Source organism: Muscardinus avellanarius (assembly GCF_963383645.1).
Source record: "Muscardinus avellanarius genome assembly, chromosome: 8".
In the NCBI taxonomy this organism is placed as follows: domain Eukaryota; kingdom Metazoa; phylum Chordata; class Mammalia; order Rodentia; family Gliridae; genus Muscardinus; species Muscardinus avellanarius.
This window is the reverse complement of record NC_137794.1, coordinates 25,701,161-25,724,096: the sequence shown is the minus strand read 5'-3', so window position 1 is coordinate 25,724,096 and position 22,936 is coordinate 25,701,161. Positions and strand designations below refer to the sequence as shown.

At 40.4% G+C, this 22,936-nt stretch overlaps 1 protein-coding gene across 1 annotated transcript in view; it reads left to right on the top strand.

Moving 5' to 3' along the window:
- The window catches only part of COL9A1 (collagen type IX alpha 1 chain), a gene marked incomplete at both ends in the record, with an annotated part of 162,528 nt that overhangs the window by 37,399 nt on the left and 102,193 nt on the right, over positions 1-22,936 (top strand). The window contains 2 exons of the mRNA XM_080700071.1: positions 4,366-4,483; positions 4,763-5,006. Of these exons, the coding sequence (XP_080556197.1) occupies positions 4,366-4,483; positions 4,763-5,006 (362 nt within the window). The remainder of the gene's footprint in view (positions 1-4,365; positions 4,484-4,762; positions 5,007-22,936) is intronic.

Sequence of the window (22,936 nt, the reverse complement as noted above, 5' to 3'; positions counted from 1 at the left end):
TACAACTACAGGCAAACCCGCCAATTATTTTTGTCTCTTGTTTTAGATTAATAATAAAGCTATTGTACTTGGTTAGCAAAATAGGAGATTATATGATACATGCCCACTCTAAAGTTTGAGGCATGTTCTGTCCACATATGTGTATGGGGAGCCATTAGGATTTTTACCTTATCTTGTCTCACCCTTACTCAAAAGTACACTTCTGACTGTCTTTCGCCCAGAGTCAACAAGGTTTGGAGTCAAGGGGGTTTCAAAGTAAATAAAGACCCTCTCGGAATGATTGATGCTAATTGTTCTGTCTGCTAGATAAGATTAGGTTTATGTTGTATTGGGTATTGTTTGACCTTTCCATATTATATGTACTTTGTACTTGCCTTTCTTGCATTCCTGTGCAACTCAGAGCACCTCAGAGCATTTAGAGACAAAGAAAAAGATTTTATTGTTTGACCTACATATGAAGGCTTATTCTTGATACTGGCTAAATCCCCAGCAGCTTTTTGTTCTTAGAGGAAAACTATTTGTCTTATATTTGTTAAATAAGTAAAAATACAAACGTTTTAAAAAACACACCTTAGTTCATGTGGCTTAAATTGTTAAAGGTTTAAGTTTGTTGGAAATTATAAAATTGTCACTAAAGATTAACATACTTTGTTTCCTACCATCATATTGTCTTCCTGGTAATAGACGTTTAAATTGTAATGACATTCTGAGGATTTATTTTGTTAAAATGATGGTTTAATCCACTGACTGGTTATTAGAAGGGATAAGTTAGTAGATAGATGTAAGGAAACAAATTGTGTTTATACCTGGGACCATAAATGTATCTATATCTGAAAACTAAATGTGTTGTGTATCTAGAGTCATCTAAATATGCTAAAAGATTTCAGAAATCAAAAGTTAAAGATTAAAGGCGTATGAGTTTTATATTTATATGTGAGCAGACCAGAAAGATTTTTGTCTCTTTGATTCAGACATGTAGCCTTAAGAACTGGTTTACATCTATTTGTCCTGACTGAGTAAATGACTTATTGTATAAGAAAAATAGAGTCAACTGTCAGGTAACAAGTTTATTTTTATTGTTAATGTTGTTCTCTAAAGTTATAAAACCTAGAACTATCTGGCTTTTGTCAATACTGTTAACTTACATAGACTTATAATTATAATTACCAGTGCAGTCCAGTATAAAATTGGGTCAATGAACTACCAGAGTGAGGCCAATGTAAAAATGGGTTAATGTACAGATAACCCTGATAAATATATTAATAGATTTCAAAACCTGGCTATTATGTTTAATCTAATAAAATTGAGATGCATATTCTGAGATGCATATCCTGTTGTATCTCTGAGAAAAAGACTCCCATTAATCAGCTTTTAAGTTTGACCTTTGGTGTGTCTCAACAACAAAAATAAAGAAAGAAAAAGAAAAGCATCAGAAGAGACAAATGAAGAAACAGGGACAAGCCCATTTAATAGCCCTAATATTGGGTAATAAGTCTTTGCCCCCTCAGAGATACCAAAGGCTTCTTCTAGAGAGAGGGAAAAGGAGCTAGAGGCCTGGTATCTGCTGGTATTGCAAAGGTGCCTGGATGTTGCATCAAGGACTGCCATGAGTGGAGTCCATCTGCATCTGGGCCGTGCCACCTGTAAAATGGATGCTGGCCTCACCTCTGAAGGGAAGTGAGGTTGTCTGCTCCCATTGTGGCTTTCCTCAAAGACTGAGGACTAAGGATGCCCAAGGCTTGGCAAGGCCCCTCTGATCAGCCCTCTAAACCAGCTGGAAAAAGAGGGCTGGGTAGCTATTGAGGTGACAGGCAAAATATTGATTTTTTTTTTATACAGGGCTTAGTCTTCTGCTTGCTTTGTCTCTTCTATTTTGTATCTGGGGTTGACAGCACCCCAGAAGGCCAAATAAATTTGTAATGTCTTAAATCTGTAAAAAGGTAGTTTAGTCTACTCTTGTGTGCTAGCAGGCCTGATCCCGATGATCAGCCTCTAACCCTGTTGTAAAATGAGTTGCTGATAAGAGCAGCTTCATGAGTGAGAAAACTCAGAAATCAGGCTATGCAATGGTGGGCCTTCAGGAGGTAATAAATAAATAGGCTACCCCCTCCTAATGCTTTGGGGACCCGGTTAAAATGGGATTCTCCCCTGGATCAGCTTCTCCAAAGTAAAAGAGTCCTTTCCAAGTTCTTAGCACTCCTGCTGCTTCTTAACTACTTAGACAATATTCCTGAATTCATATGTCCAAAATTAAACCAGTCACTTTAGAAACTGTGCAGAAATAAGGCCCTACATTCAGGAGTAAGCATTCAGATCCTGCCAAGTCCTGTAAACACTGCTCCTGCAAACCTTTAAAGGATTTGAAAGTATTATTCAGGATAAGTTTAAAAGGGCCTGTTTAATTTGTACAGTAGTATCTACTTCTAGTTCATCCAAATTATCTTGGTAAAAATGATTAGTTAACATCCTGGTGAGATAAAAATTCATTTTCTTGGCCAGTATACTTTGTATCAGTATACTCTTATGCTGTTTTAACTGTAATCTAAGGCTTAAAAACTACATGTGATTAAATACAATATACATTGCCTTTAAAGTACTTTTTATCTGACAAAATTAATGTTTTAAGACACTAGTGATACTCATTTAATGTAGTTTTCTGTGGTAATCTGTAATAGTTATTAAGTTATGCATCATCTTTAATTTTATTCCTTTTGCAGGATTAATGTTTTAAGGAGTTAGTGACGTTTACCTGATGTCTTAACTTTCCATAGTAATCTGTAATTCAATTACTAAATTGAGAAAAATGTAAAATACAATGCTTTAAAATGCCCTCAACTTCATAGGATTTAAAGTAACACTTCAGTCTTCCAAATGGATTTTTAAACTGTTGGTATAAGAACCACAGTGTTTTTGGTTCAGCCTGTATGTAAGAACAAAAGACAGATGTGATGTAAAAATGTGAGTATAAAGTTTTTGATAAATACAAAAAAGGGAAATTTTATAAAAAAAAAGCACATTGTAAGGTTTATCCTAAGATTGTCCCAATGGGAAAGAAAGGACCAGGGTAAAAATCAGAGGGTTAAAGCAAGTTATAAAGTGTTTGTGGTATGTTTGTTTGCACATGTAATGAAGATGGTGATGTTTAAATTCATTCAAAGGATTACAGTGAGGTTTTATTAAGATAATTTTCTGTGTTTTCTACTGTTTCTATTTTCTATGGTTACATTTCTAAAGTAAAAGTTATTTCCTGTATAACTGTAAAGCTATATTTGTGCTTCCCAAATGTTAAAAGTGTTAAAATAGGTATTAGACAAAACACCAGCCTGTTTGGCTATCCCAGTTCATCACAGCCTAAAATTTGTTTCCTTATGGGTGACATGGCTCCTACTTTTGGGCCATGCCTGGCAAACCATGTAAGTCTTGTTTCTCAGAGTCTTATGCTGTCAAGCTCCAGATGATGCTGTAGATAATGTCCCAAATGAACATCTGAGGGAGCCCCTTGGGCAGCTATGGACACCTCAAATATCAACTGATCCAACTCCTACAAGTGACTTTTTTGCACCCTCAATATCTGCTTTAGTTTTTTACAGGCTCTGCATAAAGTCAGGACTAAAATCTGGACCATGGTGCCCTCTAGCAAGACAGACCGGGGAAGCCTATGCAACTGCTCCATCCCTTCCAACTTAGAGACCAGGTATATGTAAAAAAAACTGCTTTTGTCTTCTCTAGAGAGCCTTGGTAAACTGTACTGTGGGTGGTGATTCTTGTCACACCCTCCTCTGTTAAGGTCACTGAAAAGATCAGTCTGGATATATTAGACATATACAAAGCCAACCCCCAACCAGTGGAGCATAACAACCACCCGACACCCCACCAGGATTTGCCTCATCAGACACCAACCAGACATCAGCGATTTTTGATGTTACAAATGAAGGAAAACATTAAGCTACTGGTTTCCCTAATGGTGCTCTTAATTCTGGATCAGAATTAAGGGAAATCTGCCAGGCGTGGTGGTGCACGCTTGTAATCCCAGCATTCAGGAGGCTGAGACTGGAGGATTGCGGTTCGTGGACAGTCTCAGCTACTTAGTGAGGCTCTCTGCAACTTAGTGAGACCTGGTTTCAAAATAAGGAATAAAAAAATAGGGCAGGGGGTGTAGCTTGGAGGTCGAATGCCCCTGGGTTCCACCCCCACACCCGTAAAAAAAAAAAAAAAAGAATTAAGGGAAATCTCCAATATGCTTGCAGGTTTCAAGCAATTGAATCCTATCAGGATGATAACTGGGACTGGAAAAAACAACAGGCAGGGGATATATGAGTTTCCTGTGTGTGTGAAAATCAAGTAATAATTCCTCTGTCTTTAAAGTCTGTCAACCACACGGGAAGTCCTTATGTATATTTTGCCTTTGATCAAGTCCATGCATATTGTAATCAAGAAGTTGATACCTTTGGAGGATGCAGGTATTGGAGCTGCCGCACCCATGGTACGTACTCTCCTATAAGTAACTTTAGATGGAATAATAATCAGCAAAGCTTTGAGCTAGAAATAGATGACCCCGGGGATTCGAGATGGGTACAGGGGGTGCATGGAAAACTATATTATAATGCTGTATTCCAAAAATACCCCTCTGGCCACTTAAATTTTTTTTTTTTTAAAGCAACAGGCTCCCGCAAACCATGAAGTTCAGGTGGTGGCAGAGGTCCTAAACTCACCCTGTATAGTCAGAACTGGCAGATCTTTTATACCCCCCTCCTCATGCCAGAAGGGCAGCCTTTCTGCCAGTATCAGTAGGAATAAGTTCAGTATTATCAATCGGGGCTACAGGGTGGCTGGAGGGGCCCTGGGACACAGTGCCTTCCTAGCCCAGGATTTTGAAAATAAGCTCAGAATAGTAGTGAATGCCACTTTGGCCTCCATAGAATCCCTTCAGCGACAGATCACCTCCTTGGCAAAGGTGGCTCTACAGAATCGGCGAACATTAGATTTACTGACTGCAGAGAAAGGAGGTATTTCCTGTTCCTTGGAGAAGAGTGTTGCTACTTTATTAATAAATCAGGCCAAATTGAACAAAACCTTAATATCCTCAACAAGCTCAGTAGTGATTTAAAACAGAGAGCTCGAGTGTCTGACCTATGGAGCTGGATAGAAAACCCCCTCCTGACCTGGATAATGCCCCTGGTGGGGCCAGTTGTTATTGTTTGGTTTCTATGTGCAGTCGCACCCTGCTTTCTCAAGTCTGTAAAGAACCGTGTTACGGAATTGTCTCGGGTTTCTTTCCACCAACTCCTGCTCCACCAATATCCACCATGGATACTCCTTGAAGGCTGTAGAAGCAAAGATTTGCTTCACTATCTACAAGGACCAGTGGGGAATGTGGCAGCAGAGGAGACTCAGTTTGATCACACCCGGTGCTACCCTGTAACTGAATCCCCCTTCCTCTTCCTGTTTTAAGTGATAAATCTAAAGTTTAACCTAGCTCCTCTAGGAATGACTATGCTACTCCCAGTAGGGAGGAGACTACTCCCTTCCCTCAACAAGGCTTATCTCTGCCTAAAATTCCTGTGTGGTGTCCCCTCCTCCAACACCCCTAACCAGCGAATTCCGCTTCTGTAACCCACTTGCCTACCCCTTATAAACCCCCTACCCCGGCCAGTTGGGGTTCCCCTCTGGTCTGATTTTAGACTTAGGGCTCTGCCAGCTAATAAAGGCTTCAATGGGCACATTTCCCTTGGGCTCTCCAGTCTCTCATTTCTTGCAAACTCTGCATACAACAGTGGGGGACCCCTGGGCTCAATCCTCACTACTAAAAAAAAAAAATACCATGTGATTTTATTATGTTCTTTCCAACAGTTATCACGTTTTCAAAAAGTTTAGAGGACAAATAGTTCTAAGATCTCGCCATGTGTAGCAGCTTTATTATAATTTGAGAATAGAGCATATATTGATTTTAAAGTTCTCTTTTCCTTCTCCTGGGACATCTCTCTCTCTTTCTCTCCGTTTCCCCATCCTAGGAGGAAGTGTATTCCTTTTCAGTGTGTGCTAAAAACCTGAGGTTTAAAAAGATGTTTCAGTTTCTTGAAGAAAATAGCCACATAAGGGCCAGAGTATAGAGAGAGGCAAGATGCTTATCTTTGTTTCTCCCCAGGTGAAGCCCTACTGAACCCACACTGGGACTTGGGAGAAAGCACTTCTTAGACATGAACAATGAGAATCTAATCTTTCTTGTATTTTAAAGTATGGTAGTGAGGAATCTAAGGTGAAGAGTTCTCATATTAATAAAGAGAAACATAAACTTCAAAGGATGGCTTCACTAAGAGAGGAGGGGGATGGAAGAAATACAAAAATATAGAAAACAGAATTAAAAGCCATTTTTTGCTTTCTCCTCCCCCAAGTAAACTAGAACCAATATCCAATCAAATAATTTTAATAATCAGTAGATCAAAGGAAATCTAAGTTATTTTGAAATTGAATGCAAAAGACTGCCTTTTAACTCACCTGAGCTTACAAAATAACAAGGAAACAAAAAGATAGCACTCTCAAATTATTAATTTTAATTTTTTATTCAAATATCTTTTTGTGGCACTTAGGATCGAACCCAGGAGCATTCTATGTCCAAGCTATACCCCCAGTGCTTTTTTATTTTTTGTTTAGGAACCAAGTCTCGCTAGGTTGCCGAGTGTCTTGTTATGTTGCTGAGGCTGGCCTTGAGTCTGTGGTGCTCCTCTCCCAGCCCCCAAAGTACTGGGATTACAGGTGTGTACCACTACATGAGGCAGTACCCTCAGATTATTGCTTGGTTATCTACTCTTCTGAACCCTAATACAAGAAATTAAGAGTACAAACATTTGGCTAGCTCCAGAGGCCCAAGAATGGTAGTGAGAGGAAACTGGACAACAGAAGCCAGATTCATAGAGGTCTGTCTGTCTAGTTGAGCTGACATCCTGAGGATACTGTTTAAAGTGTTTTCCATTTACTATCCTGAGCGTTAACAATTAAGGCATATGTCTTCATTCCTCTACTATATTTTAAGGTTCTTGAGAGTTGAGAATTTGCGTTCTTCAATTTTGATTACTATGCAGTGTTCAAAACTGTGTCTTGCTTATGATAGGTCCTCCCCAAATATTTCTGAAATAACAATTACCTTTAAACAGCACTTTATGTCCTATAAAGCAATCTCCTAAGAATTGACTCATTGAATCTCACAGTCTCTGGGAAGTCCATTTTACAGAAAGGAAAAAAGGATCTTACAAGATCAACAAAAGGATGCATGTTGGTGGAACAAGGGTTCAAGTCCAAGTTTTCTGATTTGAAATGTTCCTGCTTTTCAGACATTATTGCTATACTCTTCTGCCTCTGAAATAAAATGTAACACCATTTCACATAAGTAGTTTTTCCTATGAGTTATCAGAATAGGGATAATCTAGTTGGAGGTCCCAGGGGGACTTGGTGGAAGCAGTGGGGCTTGCTTGAGAAGGATTTGGAAGCACAGGGCACACGGTATGATAAACAGAGAGAGGATGAATAATGTTTTGGAAGTACAGTATGTGAAGAGAGAAGAATTGTATTAAAATTAGTTTCACTATTACTCATTTGAGAAAACAGCAGTACTCAGGTTTGGCAGAATTTATTTTTAAAGGAAACTCATGAATTGCCATTGTGCAAATTAGAACTGAATTTGCAGCTAGTATAACTCTGGACATAGAGTAGTAGTGCCACCGTCCTTTCTCGGCATATACATGTGTGAAAAACACTTGTATAATTGGCATGCTTCACGGAGGCAGAAAGTCCCGAGAAGGGAGCGTCATCTCTGGCAAAAGTACTCCTTGCTCTTAGAATTCTACACTAATAAGCTCCAATGGTGTAAAACGGGATCCCAAGAATTAGGACTGTGGAAGAAGTTGAGTCCGTGAAAGATAAATTTTCTAGAAAAATGTCTGAGCCCTCAGACTTTCTCTGCATTGCTCAAGCTATAATAAAGCACAATCAGAATTGAGGGGCCGGAGAAAGGCTGCAAAATTCCTCTTGGCCTTTCCACAGGCAGGTCCTTTGATCTACAGATTAGCTCCCAACACCTCTCTGCCAGCAGAGGAAGTTGCAAACACAAGTTCCTACCTTTTGCCCCATTCTCCAAAGAGATGTAAAATCATCTCTCTGGAATCTGGGCTATCTGCTTCTCTCTTAGAGATGCAAAAGCCTTGGCTTAACAAAAGACTACCGTTTATGACTCAGCAGCAGGATAGTAAAAAACCCAAAAGTCTGCAATAAAAACTGGCTTCAAGATTATTCATTAAAGAACAATTATAGAAATCCAATCACCTGTGTTATAATGTTTTGGCCCTGTCTACTAACTGTAATATAAGTATTGTGGATGGCGGAGCAGACAGGACCGGACAAATTCTCACCGCAGCCCTCTGGACTTTGCCAGGCAGAGGAGGGCATGGACTAAGCCCTAGGGACAAAAGACTCTGAAAGGATTAAAGGAGATCCTAGAAGACTGAATTTCTCCAAAAAGGACTTTGAGTGTGACTCCTGCCTTTGTGGACTCCTTTCCTGACCCAGGACTTTGCTCCCTAGGGCTCACCTGTGAGGCCAGAAACCTGATTTTAATGATAAAAGCCAAGGGGGCTGACTTTAATCACCAAGTCCCAGATGAATCTTAAACTGTGATGCCATGGATCTTCTTTTATCCTATTTATCTTGTTTACACTTAATGCCTCACTATTGTCCTTTGGTGTTTATACTGGGTATAAGGGTATAAGTACTGGAGATGAAAATTAAAACTCTGTCAATTCACAAGAGGCAGTTGTCCGTGTCAGTCATTTTCAGATTTTTCCTGGAGAGGAATCTCCACTTTTAGCACTATAAACAGAAACTTAAAGGAGTTTATTTCATAAAAAGGGAAAAATTGCTGTAGAGAAGTCTCTGCAGAACTACAACCGAAGACTTTGCCCACCTTCCTGAGAATCTCGGTCCTGAGCGGACTCAGTGCCCAAGCTGAGTTAGTCAGTAGCATAGTAGAAATGATCACGGTGGGCTCTGTAGGCAACACCCTGAGGTTTTAAAAGATGTTTCAGTTTCTTGAAGAAAATAGCCTTTATGGAATTATTTATAATCCAACAAGGGTCAACCTGAAAAATAACTTTTCACAAGTACATACCAAGGGCCTTGATTTGGCCTCTGGATAAAACATGAAAGTTATTTATTTCTCACCTTCTGTGTTTAGAATGTATATTTAGGGATAACTTAATTATGGTGCAAATCTGTGGCCAAAATCCATTTCCCAATATTGCACTAAGAGAGAGATTTCTCCTGGCTGACTTCTGTGATTCTGGTAATAACATTTTACATGTTTGGCAATGTCTTGTCAGATAACAAAGCTTAAAAGAACATCTACAGTAGCTGGGTGTGTAGGCACATGCTTGTAATCCCAGTACTTGGGAGGCTGAGACCAGAGGATCACAGGTTCATGGCCAGCCTCAGCTACTTAGTGAGGCCCTCCACAACTTAGTGAGACCCTGTTGTAAAATAAAGAATAAAGCCGGGCATGGTGGCGTATGCTCGTAATCCCCATGCTTGGGAGGCGGAGACAGCCTTGCTGGCTTAAGAGACCCTGTTTCCAAATAAAAAAAATATAAAATAGATCTGGGAGTTCAGCCCAGCAGTAGAAGGGCTTCCAGGAACCCCAGTACCACAAAAAAAAATTAATTAATTAAAAAAAATAAATTAAAAAAAAGAATAAAAAAATAGAGCTGGGGATGTAGCTCAGATTGCCCTTGGGTTCAATCTCCCAAACATAAAAAATATTGTGGGCTGCAATTTTTTTTATATCTGCTTCTGAAACTAAGCCTATGTAGCAGGTTATGCTTGGTGAGGCCAAAAATTCTAGGCCATTTCTTCTTTTATTGCTTCCTTACTATTTTGTCCTACTTGACTGAGGAGGTCTTAGGAGGTCCCCTCGTGCATGGGGTTGGAGCTGCTCTGCTCCGACCTGGTTCCAGGCTCCGGTCTCCCTTGTGAGCTCCTTTCTCTGTTCACGGTGCTCCCTCCCATTTCAAATCTTTGCTCTGCACACAACACGCCTCCCATTCTTGGCCTGTGCTCCTATTCTTGCCGCCTCAAGCTCTCACTGCGTGAGTACCCAAGATTCTCATGGGTGTTTATTTTTTAAAGGAGTGCACATCTTTATTTATCCATTATCTTTCCCCCAAGGAAGGGAAAGCCTTGCTGTCTTCCCACACTGCTGATCCTCCCCAGCACTGGGCTGGAGCCGAGCTTCACAGGGATGACAGCATTAATAGGAAAGAGAATCGTCATTGAGTCATTTGTTGTTTCCCAGTGAAGACTCTTGCCCCTTCCTTTGGCACTGGTGTCAGAGCACCTAGTATTTCTTATCTTAAGGGAACCCCCTGAGAAGAATTGTAGGCAACAAAAAAGTTCTTCCCAGAACCCTGTGATTTTGTAAAACCTTTTTTCCCCTGATGGTTTTTTTTTTTCCAGATTTTTCATAGTGGCAAATTGATTGTTGATTTGATCATTCAGTGCCAAAACATTAATGTGACAGGTAGCAGAATATAAGAAAGTCATAAACATGGTTAAACCTATTATTTATTTACTTATTTACCAAAAATAGTTTGTTACTAATATTTTCAACCCCTAGGTTAACAATGACACTTATACCTTCAAAAGGCTAAGTCACACGTTCATCTTAAGGACTCCATGCAGTTTTGTTCCTGGGCTTTGCTCACTTGCTCCTCCTGCCTGTTGCCCTTTCTGCCCTACCCTGCCTGTAAAATATGATCCATTCCTCAGTGTCAAGGGACTTCCGGGAAGATGGCGACCGAGAAAATCGGGGCTTAAGAGCCCCGCTAACAACCAATCTCCATTACCACAAAATCAGTGCCTTTCATAGCCAGAAAACACCATCACCAGAGAAACAAAAAAATCACCAGGCTCCAGAGAGAAAGCGGACTGAGAACAGAGCTCAGAGCCACAGAGGAGATACACTGGCCTCACACCCGAGGACACGGCAGCAGCGCCATGCTGCCCGCGGCAGCGGCAAATTCACTGGATGGCCACAGCAAGCCGAGGTGAGCCGCTGCGGAACAGCCAGGTGGGATCTTTCGGCGCAGGGAGCATCTAAAGCTCCCAGTGGCTGAGCTCAGCACACGCTGCAGGGACTCAGAGTGGAACTCAAAACCAGAGAAGAAAAAATACGCCAGCCTCACGGCCGAGCGTGTGGCAGCGGCCCCATATTGCCACCAGTGGCAGCAGCAGCGAATTCACCGAGTCCAGTACAGCTACATCTGCGTACTCAAGAACAGTGAGTCAAATTGCGGGCCACAGAGGAGAAATCCCAGTACTGTACTCCCTGGGACTTGACCCAGTGGGGGAGTAGCGGTGGCAGAGATATCACACCATAGGAGAACATGCAACCTGGAACCCCCCATAGTCTAAAGCAGCCTCTATCGACTCCCTGGGTCTGAGACTCTGTGATACAACCCAGTAAAGGAGTAGTGGGGTCTGAGATACCACAGACTCGAGATCCAGAGCACCTTAAGCAAAGTCATAGTGACCCAAGGGAAGAACCCAGAGAAGGCACAAACTTCCGAAATCATGGGAAAGAGGAATAACACTGGAGCAATGAATGCCCACAACCCCACAACATCAGAACCCGATAAAACAGAAAATCAGAGATTTCTAGAAGATCAAATCAGGAAAATAACTGTAGAAATAATAGAGATGCTTCGAAAAGAATTCAGAGAGAGCCAAAAAGAGATAAAGGATGCAATTAATGAAGTAAAGGCCTCAATTCAAAGCATAAACAACCGATTAGACCACATGGAGAATAGAATCTCACTCTTAGAAGATGATCATTCCAAAAATGAACGTATAGTTTCTAATCTAGAAAAAAAATCCGACACCTCAGTGTCAAGTTAAAATGTTACTTCCTCTGCTAAGTACTTTTTACCTTTTGGTCCCCAGAATACTTTGCTAATGGTTCCATTTTATTTCTTTCTTTCAGAGGTTCTTCTAAGTCATACGATGTCCCACAGTTTGGGGATGTGTGCATCTGTCCTTCTTCCTTGAGGACAGGGAAGGTATTGATTGGCTCTGAAGTTTTCCATAATAGCTGGCACCACGCTTACATATAGTGCTGGTTAAAGTGCTGACTACCTAGCTATGTGCAAAATGATTGACTATAGTAGATAATAAATGAAACATGTTTGATGTTATAAATAATCACGGTTCCTAACCTGTCATAATTTATAATCTGAAACAAATCTTCATAAAACATAGGGGTATATAGAAAAAATACCAAAAACAAATAAAAAATTAACAAGAACACCTACAAAGTGAGTCATTAAATAAATAATTTATATAAGCATTAGGGCTTTGAGCCAGGAATGATCACAGTGCCTCTGACAATTTTCATGAGAGTCTGATTACCCTTTTGGATAACTTTTACCAAAGCATGAATAAGGTGACCCCTCGGATGTATCTTATCCAATTAGGCCCAATTAGGACAAATACTAGTTCTTGAAATTCTTCAGCTTTTATCTTCATAAAAGAAAATAGTAGTGAATGATTAGATGCAGGGATGCTGTAGTGTGTGTGTTTGTGTGCAGAAAAATGGCAAACTATACGAAGACCATCTCTTGTCAGACAACCCCAAATTTGATTTGGCCTGCCGTTTTAGAGTTTCTCTTAGCAATTGTTTATTGATAATGGAGACTGAGCCTAGGCCATTCTATCTTGGAGCTACACCCCAACCCTTTTTATTTTTTATTTGAAAAGAGAGTCTTGCTAAGTTGCTGAGGCTGGTGATCCTCCTGGCTCAGCCTCCCAAGTACTGGGATTATAGGCATGCATCACCACCCTCGGCTCCTTAGCAATGTACCCCACCTGCAAAATGACAAGAATAATGAGTTGTGTAGATTCAAAGAGAAAACTTATTTTTTTAAAACATGAAGCATAGTTCCCAGCATAGCAGAGGTGGCCCTTCTCCTAGTTTTCTTTTTACTGCAGTTCTACGGGAAGTCTTGGTAGCCCCTGGGCAGCCCCTGGGATCGACCAGTCTCAGTGCTGCCCGTCCTCTGTCCCCATCGGGGTATTTCCTTTACCTCCCTGCCGGTCCTCTCTGATATGACCACTCCAGGAATCACTCTGTGCCAATGCTAGAGCCCTTCAAATTATAAGGGCTACAAGTTCAGTCTTTAAGAACAAAGGCTTTTTATCTGCCACCCCAGAGTCAGTTGTTCCTGCTATTTCTGGCATTAGCCATAGTTTGAAAGATATTTGAAATGAAAGAAAGGTGAGACAGGACTCCCCTGTGGATGCCCTTTGGGGCCAGTGGAATGTATGTGCATGCCTTTGCCACATGGTGGTTACTTGGTTGGCTGTGAGTTTACAGTCTACGTGGCTGTGGGTGAGAAAATGAACATCTTTTAAAAACCAATATATGCTGGAAATAATCTCCCCTAGTTATTCAAATGTCTCCTTATAGTTGTTTTCTTTCCTGAGGTTATAGCAGGTAGAATTAAAAGCTATAATTTTAACTTGAATCAAAGTTCTTATTCCTGTTATCCATTTTGGATGTGATACATGATTGAATTTAAATATTGTGAAAGCAAAGGCATGAATGTTTAAGTGATGTATGTTCAAGGAAATTGTGAAGGTTTGTACTGTGTAAACTATTATCACAGCTTTTGTTAAAATTGGTGCATTGTTATTATATAATCATAGTGAAAGTTAAAGTGATACATTTATATATGTACACAACATCACTTAGTGGATCATAGCTTATATATAGAAAACAGATGAGGAAAACAGCCTAAAATGTTAATAGTGAGTTGTCCCTAGGTGGTAAGACTATGATTATTTTTTTCTTTTTTAAAATTTTTTATTTCTATATGTTATACTTTTTGATCATATCCACATATTACTTTTAAAGTGAAGAAAGAAAATTCATGTGTATATGCATATGCATGTGTGTATATATTTAAACAAAGCTGCTTTATAAAGGGACTTGTCAATAGGCACTGGTCACAGTGTATGCAACATGTTTTGTAAGCAGCTATTTCTGGTCCTTGGCAGTTGTTGGAATGGCTTTTTCTTTGTGTTCACAACTCAGGTGACTGGGACACTGCTCTTGTCACTAGGTAGCTGTGACCTCATGCAGATGTCTTTACGTGTTCCTTTGCCAAGAAAACAGGACAGTCACATCTATATTTTTGGATGCTTGTGAACTACAAATGAGAATATGATGAGAAACATGTGAGTATGTATGTGTGTGTGTGGTACTGGGATTTAGCCCAGGAGTGTTCTACCTTGAAGTTAGACTGCAGACCTATTTTATTTATGTATTTATGTATTTATGTATTTATTGCTGGAGATTGAACCCAGGGGCATTATACCTTCAACCTACACCACCAGTCCTATTTTTACTTCTTGTTTTGAAACAAGGTCTCACTAATTTGCAGAGGACCTCACTAAGTATCTGAAGCTGGCTGCAAATGTGTGATCTTCCTGTCTCAGCCTCCCAAGTACTAAGATTACAAGTGTGCGCCACCACACCCGGCTTATATTTTATTTTGAAACAGGGTCTCAATAAGTTGCTGAGGGCTTCCCTAAGCTGCTCAGTGCCAAGACATCCTGCTGCCTCGGCATCTATGTGTTGAAGACGCCACTCCACATAGTTATCGGCAGAAAGCCCCGAGAAAGAGGTATCGTCTCTGGCAAAAAAATATCCCCCACTTTAGATATCCTTCATAACTATTATTCTCTTGGTATTCTTTTAACTCTCTACACGAATTGCTCTGATGATGTGAGATCAGAAATTGAGTCCGTGGAAATAAACGTCCTTGGCTCTGCTCAATAATAATAAAAACTGGCCAGAACTCAGATGCTGTGATAAGCATTCCAGCTGCAGCAATTACAAAGGGTCTCTGACCCTCACTATCACTAACTTAGGTTAAGCTATTAACTCAGGTAAGGTAGTTCAGTTTAAGGAAACTTTGTTTACCCTTGAGATCCTGCCTAGAGACAGAGAAGATAAAATTTTGTGTGTGACTTCGAAGCAATTTAGTTGATAAACAACTTAGTTGCCCAAATACAATAGACTCAAGGAGAAAGATTGGTGACTTTTACGCCCAGTGTAAATATTCCTGAAGACAGAGAGGCTGATCGCATGGTTAATGAATATGACTAAATAAAGGACAGACGTTCTAAATATATATGTATGAAGGAAAGGAAATACCGTAAGAGTAAGAAAAGCATTTTTGCATGAAGAAGAGCTTATCATAAGAAAGTCCCAACTGGGAAAGGAAGGAATTAGAAAGTTAGAAGCAAGTTGCAGAGGGTTTGTGACAGAGAAATGGATTATTAAAGATGGTTAGACTTTTAATAGGCTTATTGTCTAAAGAAGAGTGTTTAGCAGTTAAGGACAATTAAAACCAAGAACTTTGTGGTGTTGTTTGTGGTATTTTGTCTGCAAAACTGTGTTGTGAGTATGCTTAAGCTTTCAGATTAAGAAGATAAGATGCCAACACCTGGAGAAACTTTATCACATCCACCTGAATCACCACGTCTCCCCACACTTGCTATATGAACTGAGCCCAAAAGATGGAAAGTTCCAAGAGAGCCAAAGAAGATTCCCCGAGAAACCCCCAAGCCTTGGCCATGCTTGTTTATTTTGGGAAGTGGCCCCCTGGGACTGCTTATCTGCAAAGACCTTGGAAAAGAATCAGGAGTCAGAAGTCAATCTCTCTCGAAGATCAACAGCCAGCTGAAGGACTAGTTTTATTACCTTTGTTTACATGTCATTCATTATCATTTCACAGTGATTGCATTCACCCCCCTTTTCTCTTATTATTAACCTTACTGGTGAAGGGTATAAATTTCTTGGAGTTTTTGTAATAAAGTGTCATTGGCTCAAGAAGCCTTTGTCCACCTCAAATTCCTTCCCAAACGTCGTACCCAAAAACTTAGGGAATTCATAGAGGGGAAGGAATTGCTGCAGAGAGGTTTCTGCAGGACATCACCTGCCTTTTGCCCCATCTTTCTGAGGATTTGACCGGGAGCTGACAATAAGGACCCAACTGAGATTAGTCGGCAACAGCTCAGTCTGGCCTCAAACCTGTGATCCCTCTGTCTTAGCCTCCCAAGTACTGGGATTATATCTCTACACCACCACACCTGGCTTTATAAAAAACATTATTGAGAAATCAGAGTAGTCAGTAAGGAAAAGTATCACTGACGATGAGGCAAGCATGTAGGACTTAGCAAGGGCAGTTTTGCAGAAGTCAGAAGGTGGGAGTATGGAAGGGAGGAAAGCTTTCATTTGACTTGCCTCCAGTACCCATCCTAGACAACATAGACTACTAGTGGAAAAACCCATCCACTAGTAGTCTGTCTTGTCTGGGATGGATTTTTAGCATCTAACACAGTCACATCTTTCTTCTTTAAGGAGGTCTAAATGAGCCGCCATTTACTGCAGCAGAGTGGGGTGAGTTGGAGAAGAAAGTAGAAGAGAGTGACTTATGATTGCAAAACAAATCATAGCTAAAAGCAGAGCTGAAATTGATTGAGGGCCAGGGCTGTTTTAAGCTCGAGTTTGGTCCTTAAAGTATACCTAGAAGGTCAGTGCTTTTATCATTTAGTTCAAGCAGATATGGAAACTGAGGCAGAGAAGTGAATTCCCTCTCTGCACTCTCCTCATTAGAAAGCGGCAGAGCTGAGATTTGAACATAGGTCGTCTGGCTTCAGAGCTCTTCCGTGGGGCCGACTCTGCGTTAGAAGGCTCACATTGGCAGTAGTTAGTGAGGCAGAGCAGGCAGCTCATCTAATAGGGCACAGTTCATTTTGGCTGCTCATTTAGTGTTCATTTTGTCTTTCTTCTTCAATAGGGAACAATCAATGAGCATTGTATTTGCACATTTATTCTGAGAGCAACCCTAGAATGGAATCAATTATAATCCTTCAATTTAAACATATGAAAAATAACCAAGGATGGAATATTTGCATAAAATCAAAGTTATCTTCTTGACAATGGGAAATCAAATTCCAGTCTGATTCCTTGGCTTGGGTTTCAGATTTCAGGGTGACACTGCCATCTAGTGCAGAGAAAGTGTTCACACAGTCCGTGGAAGACAGCAAAGGCACACACACTTGTACAGGGAGCAGCATAAAGCAATGCACATTAAGTTTTTTTTTTTTTTTTCGTAAAAGAGCCTTCTCAGAAGGCTTAATTCTGAATTTCAGAATTAAGGATCTTTTTGCATTTTATTGCTGAAGGTTAACATCAGCCCAGGGGCACAATCTTACTAATAACACTAGGTTGAAACACGAGCACAGTGCTGGAGAGAACAGGTTTTGTACTTCATGTTGCCGTGTAAATGTCCTTAATAGAAGTCCAGGAACGAAACTATCACTTTTTTTTCTTCATCAGCCCAAATTTTCTCAAGAGGGCATATGGATTCTAGTGATAATTATTTTTTGAATTTTCTTAGCAAATACTTATGTTTGTATAGTCTGTGAGTCGATACCAGTGGTAACAGCTTAGGGCAGTTGAAAGGTGACCTGAGAGAGCAGCAGTTCTCAGTAGACCCTGAGCACTAGCATCGCCTGAGAGCTTGTTAGGAATTCAAATTCTCGGACCTGCTTTAAACGCCTTGAGTTTGAAACTTTGGAAGTGGAACCAAGTAATTTGTCTTTTAACAAGCCGTCCAGGTGATTGTAATAGAGCTCCAGACTCCTCTGTTAGAAAGAGAGGCTTTCCAGTATGTAGAAAAACATGCCGGTGGGCTAGTGAGTGTAGTTTATTGGAAGGAGCAAAAGAGGCTCAGGACAGGAATCAGCAGCTGTCAACTTGAAAACCCACATGTTAGCAAGTGCTAACTATGGGGAGGAATTGCTTTTTTTCTTCCTTTGGGAAATGGTAATGCTCACATTTTAGAGGAAGCAAAAGTAATACACTGAAAGGCATGGGAGTGGGGAGGTTTACATTAACACATCTTTGTATTATTGTTTCATGGCAAGAGCACATTTATTGGTGAGTGATTTCACAGAGAAATGGCTATCACCATGGGGCTCTATTTGCTTGCTAGAGATGATTAGGCTACAATTACAAGTATAGACCCAAAATAAGCAGATTAAAAATAGAGCTTTGATTGTGGCAAAATTTCTTTACAGTACAACTGAGCCCAATGCAAGTCTGTGGGAGTCCTAGTTTTAGCAACTCTCTGATTGTTAATCAGCCTCTCAGCCAGAGATTTCTATGATACATTTCAGGCTCTAGCTGAGGCTAATTTGTAGCATCTTCACACCACTGATATGTGCCTGCCACTAGACATTTTGGGTATTTTATCTTAAAAGATAGAATAAAGCTTAATACTATATGCCATAGGAAGCTAGTTTTAAAAAATATCTTTGTATAAGTAATTAAATATAAGGGTCCTGATAGCTTTAATGTTACTTAAACATTAAAGTTAACATTGAAATGTTGAATGATTCAGGCGTGGTGGTGCACGCTTGTAATCCCAGCATTTGGGAGGCTGAGACCGGAGGATCACGGTTCGCGGACAGCCTCAGCTACTTAGTGAGGCCCTCTGCAACTTAGTGAGACCCTATTGCAAAATAAAGAATTAAAAAAAATAGGGCAGGAGGTGTAGCTTGGAGGTCGAATGCTCCTGGGTTCCATCCCTAGACCTGCAAAAATAAATAAATAAATAAATAAATAAATAAAATGTTGAATGAAGTTTGTGGTTAAAAGCGATGTAGTCAAGCCGGGCGGGTGGCGCACGCTTGTAATCCCCGTGCTTGGGAGGCGGAGACAGGAGGATCGCACAGGTTCGAAGCCGAACTGGCTTAAGAGACCCCGTTTCCAAATATAAAAAAAAAAAAAAAAAAACTATAAAATAGGTCTGGGAGTGTAGCCCGGAGGTAGAAGGGCTTCCAGAAACCCCAGTACCACAAAAAGACCAAAAGCAAAAACAAAAAAACCCCCAAACAACCAAAAAATGATGTAGTCATGTCAAAACTAAGGAATTTTTCCTACTAGCTTATGAGTTTTATGTGGTGTCCCAACTATTATGTCCCTTATCAGGAAATAAGAAGGAAAATATCTCTTGGCATTTTAAGTGTCTATTGTATTCTAATCAACATTTTCAAAACCTTGGATTGCAACCCATTAGCTGGTTGTCAAATCGATATTTCGAGTTGGTCATCAATACTAAAAAATGAAATGACTAAAACAAAAAATTGAGTGCATCACATTTACATGGAGTAAGTATTATTTTCGGAAGCTTTTGCTTCAGTTGTGAGTATGGATGCACACTGTTTTAATTTCTACCCAACTCATCCTTCAAGCAACATCAGAACCATCTTTCTAATGACACATCTAAAAAATCATTCTTGGTCCCAAACGCTTCTCTCAGTTGCTTATGACAGCCAGAATACAGTCTGGACTCTTTCAACATCATTCAAGATTCCTTACCCCAGTTCTTCCCTTGTGGTCCTCCTGGGAATTTGTAAAAATGACATCACCATGTTCATAGTTACTCAAGCTGGATGTGGTAGCCTACATCTGTAATTTCAGTACTTGTGTGGCTAAGACAGGAGGATCACAGGTTAGAGGCCAGCCTCAGCAATTTAGTGAGACCCTCAGCAACTTAGCAAGACCCTGTTTCTAAGTGAAAAAATAAAATAGGACCCAGTGCAGTGACACATGCTTGTAATCCCAGTATTTGGGAGGCTGAGATGGGAGGATCTCAGGTTCATGACCAGCCTCAATAATCTTGTGAGGTCCTCCACAACCTAGTGAGACCCTGTTTCAAAATAAAATTAAAAGAAGGCTGGGGTTATAGCTCAGAGGTAGAATGCCGCTGGTTCAGTCTCTAGTACCATGAAAAATATAGAGCTAGAGATGTAGGTCAGAGGTAGAATGTCCCTAGTAACACTAAGAAAAGAGAAAAAAATTCACCACTTCAAAGCAGCCTCACCCAACTTCTCAGTCCAGATCAGTCTCTAAACCTCTCTTTAGTAACATTGCCTTATTTTATATTTTTCATTAGCCTTCTAAGTAAAATCTTGTTCATTCTTGTAATGTCTTTACTATCTGCCTCCCACCAGTACGTAAGTTTCGTGGGGCAGCGACCTGGTCTTTTCCTGTTCTCTCCGGTGCTGGAATTAGTTAAGGGTTCATGGTAGAAGAGCGTCACTAGGTATTTACCCAGTGAGAGTTCCAGAGTCCCTGAGCTAAACTGGGCGTTCTCCAGGGCTCCTGTCTACCTGTGCGATGAGGTATGCTGTTCCCTGTGCCTACTCTGTACCGCGCCCACTTGCTCTCTTGCTAGGCTTTCAATCACCCTTTGAGATTCCGTCTCCTTTATGGAAGAGTCCCCGGTGCCTTTGGACTGAGGTTTCACTTGTTGTCAGCGATGCTACAGTCATTTTTATTCTCATTGTCACGGTCATTTTTCATTCCCCGCTGGCTGCGAGTTTCCTCAAGGCGGTGGCTGCGCTTACTCAGGTTCTTTGTCTTCTCAGCTCTTTGCATTTGCTTGGGATGTAGAGTTATTCAGTAAGTACTGAAGGATTGAACAAATGAAAAAAAAATGGGTGATCAAAAAGATAGGCTTATTTATGATGGTACTCCTGATTTAAATAAAATATATATTTTTAACTTTTAGAAAGGGAAAGAATAGTGCATGTGTATATTTGGGACAACAGTGTGTGTATAGGATAGGAAGTTAAGGGGGTGAAATTAATTATTCTGTAAAATAGTTCCACTTATAAAGTAGATTCTTTTAAGTGGCAAGTTGTCTTAGTGCACTTACAATCTGATGTCACGAGCCAGATTCCCTTTCAACATGGGTCTTCAGAGCAGGGTGGTGAGGTAAAGAAAGAAAGGAGTGTCAAAGATGAAGACTCTCACGTGCCTGACCCAGATCAGAATAGTGTGGAGTTTGCTCTGCTCTCTGTGAAATTCTAGTGTCAGGTTAAGAAATATGATTAATAAAAAATGTGATTAAGGGAGGAGAAAAAATGTATCCTTAGCCAGGCATGGTGGCGCACGCTTGTAATCCCAGCATTCGAGAGGCTGAGACTGGACAATTGCAGTTCGTGGACAGACTCAGCCACTTAGTGAGGCCCTCTGCAACTTACTGAGACCCTGTTTCAAAATAAAGAATAAAAAATAGCATTGGGGGTGTAGCTCAAAGGTCGAATTCCCCTGTGTTTTATCCACCGACCTGCAAAAAAAAAAAAAAAAAAAAAAAAAATATATATATATATATATATATATATATATCCTTGAAGACTGTATATCTCTTCATTTTTTCAGACTTACATATTTTCTTAACAGAGCTGCTGCTTGCTCTCTACCATCTTACCATTTTTTCTTTTTCTTTCTTTTCTTCCTTTTTCTTTTTCCTTCTTCTTTTTTTTTTTTTTTTTTGTAGTACTGGGAATTGAACCCAGGGGCATTCTACCTTTGATCTAAACCCTTAGTCCTATTTTTAATTTTTGTTTTGAAACAGGGTCTCACTAAGGCAGAAGGCCTCACTAAGTAGCTGAGGCTGGCCAAGAACCCATGGTCATCCTGACTCAGTCTTGCAAGTACTGAAATTACAAGAGTGTGCCACCATGCCTGGCTGTCTTTCTCATCTTAAATAAAACCACTAATCTGAAAAAAAAGCCAAATCACTATGAGCAGACCTATTTTCCTATCCATTTATATTTATCATTTATTAAAAGGTCTCCTCAAGCCAAGTATGGTGGTGTGTATCTGTGATTCCAGTGCTTGTGAGTATGAGACAGGAAGATCACAGGTTCAAGGCCAGCCTCAGCAACTTGGTGAGGCCATTGCCAATTTAGTAAGACCCTGTTTCAAAATAAAAGATAAAATAGGGCTAGGGGTGTATCTCAGAAGTAGAATTCCCTGAGTTCAATCCCCAGCAAACAGACACACACACACACACACACACACACACACACACACACACACATCCCCTTACCTACTTTCAGAGTTTAGTTGTACTGAATTTCTTTGGGTTAGGGAGAGTCAAATGCCAAGGCAAGATCTCTAAAATGCTTAACAAAAAGATTTGTCAAACACTCAGTTGTATAGAAGACTCTGTCTCTCTTCTTTCTTATTAGAGTAATATGAAAGAATGCATATTGCAAATAAAGAACATCAATGGGAAACCCTTTTGGAGTATGCCTTTCTTCCCGAGGATCTAGGGCTGGCTTACCCAGTGACTTCAGGCTTTCAGCAGGAGATGCACAATTCCCCCTCTGAGATTAATCTATTGCACCTCGCATATAAACTCTGATTGGCCCAAACAACTAAGCTAGACACTGGCCATTTGTCCTGTCCTGAGCCAGGATGGCTGCTCCAGGGAATGAGAATTTTGATAGAGAAGGGAGAATGACTGAGTCTTAGGGAAAGCATGGGGGAATAGAAGTCTTTCTGTGAAGGGGAGACAACTTTGGCAGGTGGGCCCTGAGTAGAGGAAGATGGAAGAGCAGACAGTAAAGTCAGCCTCGTTCAGAGTTCTTCAGAAAGCCGAGGAAGCCAGGAGACAAAGGACTTTCTTGAAAAGAAACGAACACACATAGAAGAAGAGTTGTTTCATAATTAGATGAAAAACCAAATCATTTAAAAATGAAATAATAAATATTCGAGGAAATGAAATCACCTCAGAAGTACTTTGTGCTAAACACAATTTTTGGAGATGATTGGATCTTCTGACTCTGAGAGTCTCTGTTTTCAGATTAGACTCCCAGGATCCCCGAGGGCGTCCTGCGCTGAGGGGACATGGCCGTGGGGGTCTGGAGAGGGGCCTGGGCATGTGTGAGAGTGGTGCCAGTAAAACCTCTCTGCATGTCTGTGCTTCTAACAACTACTTGTCGATTTGTTTATGAAGAAGAACATGTT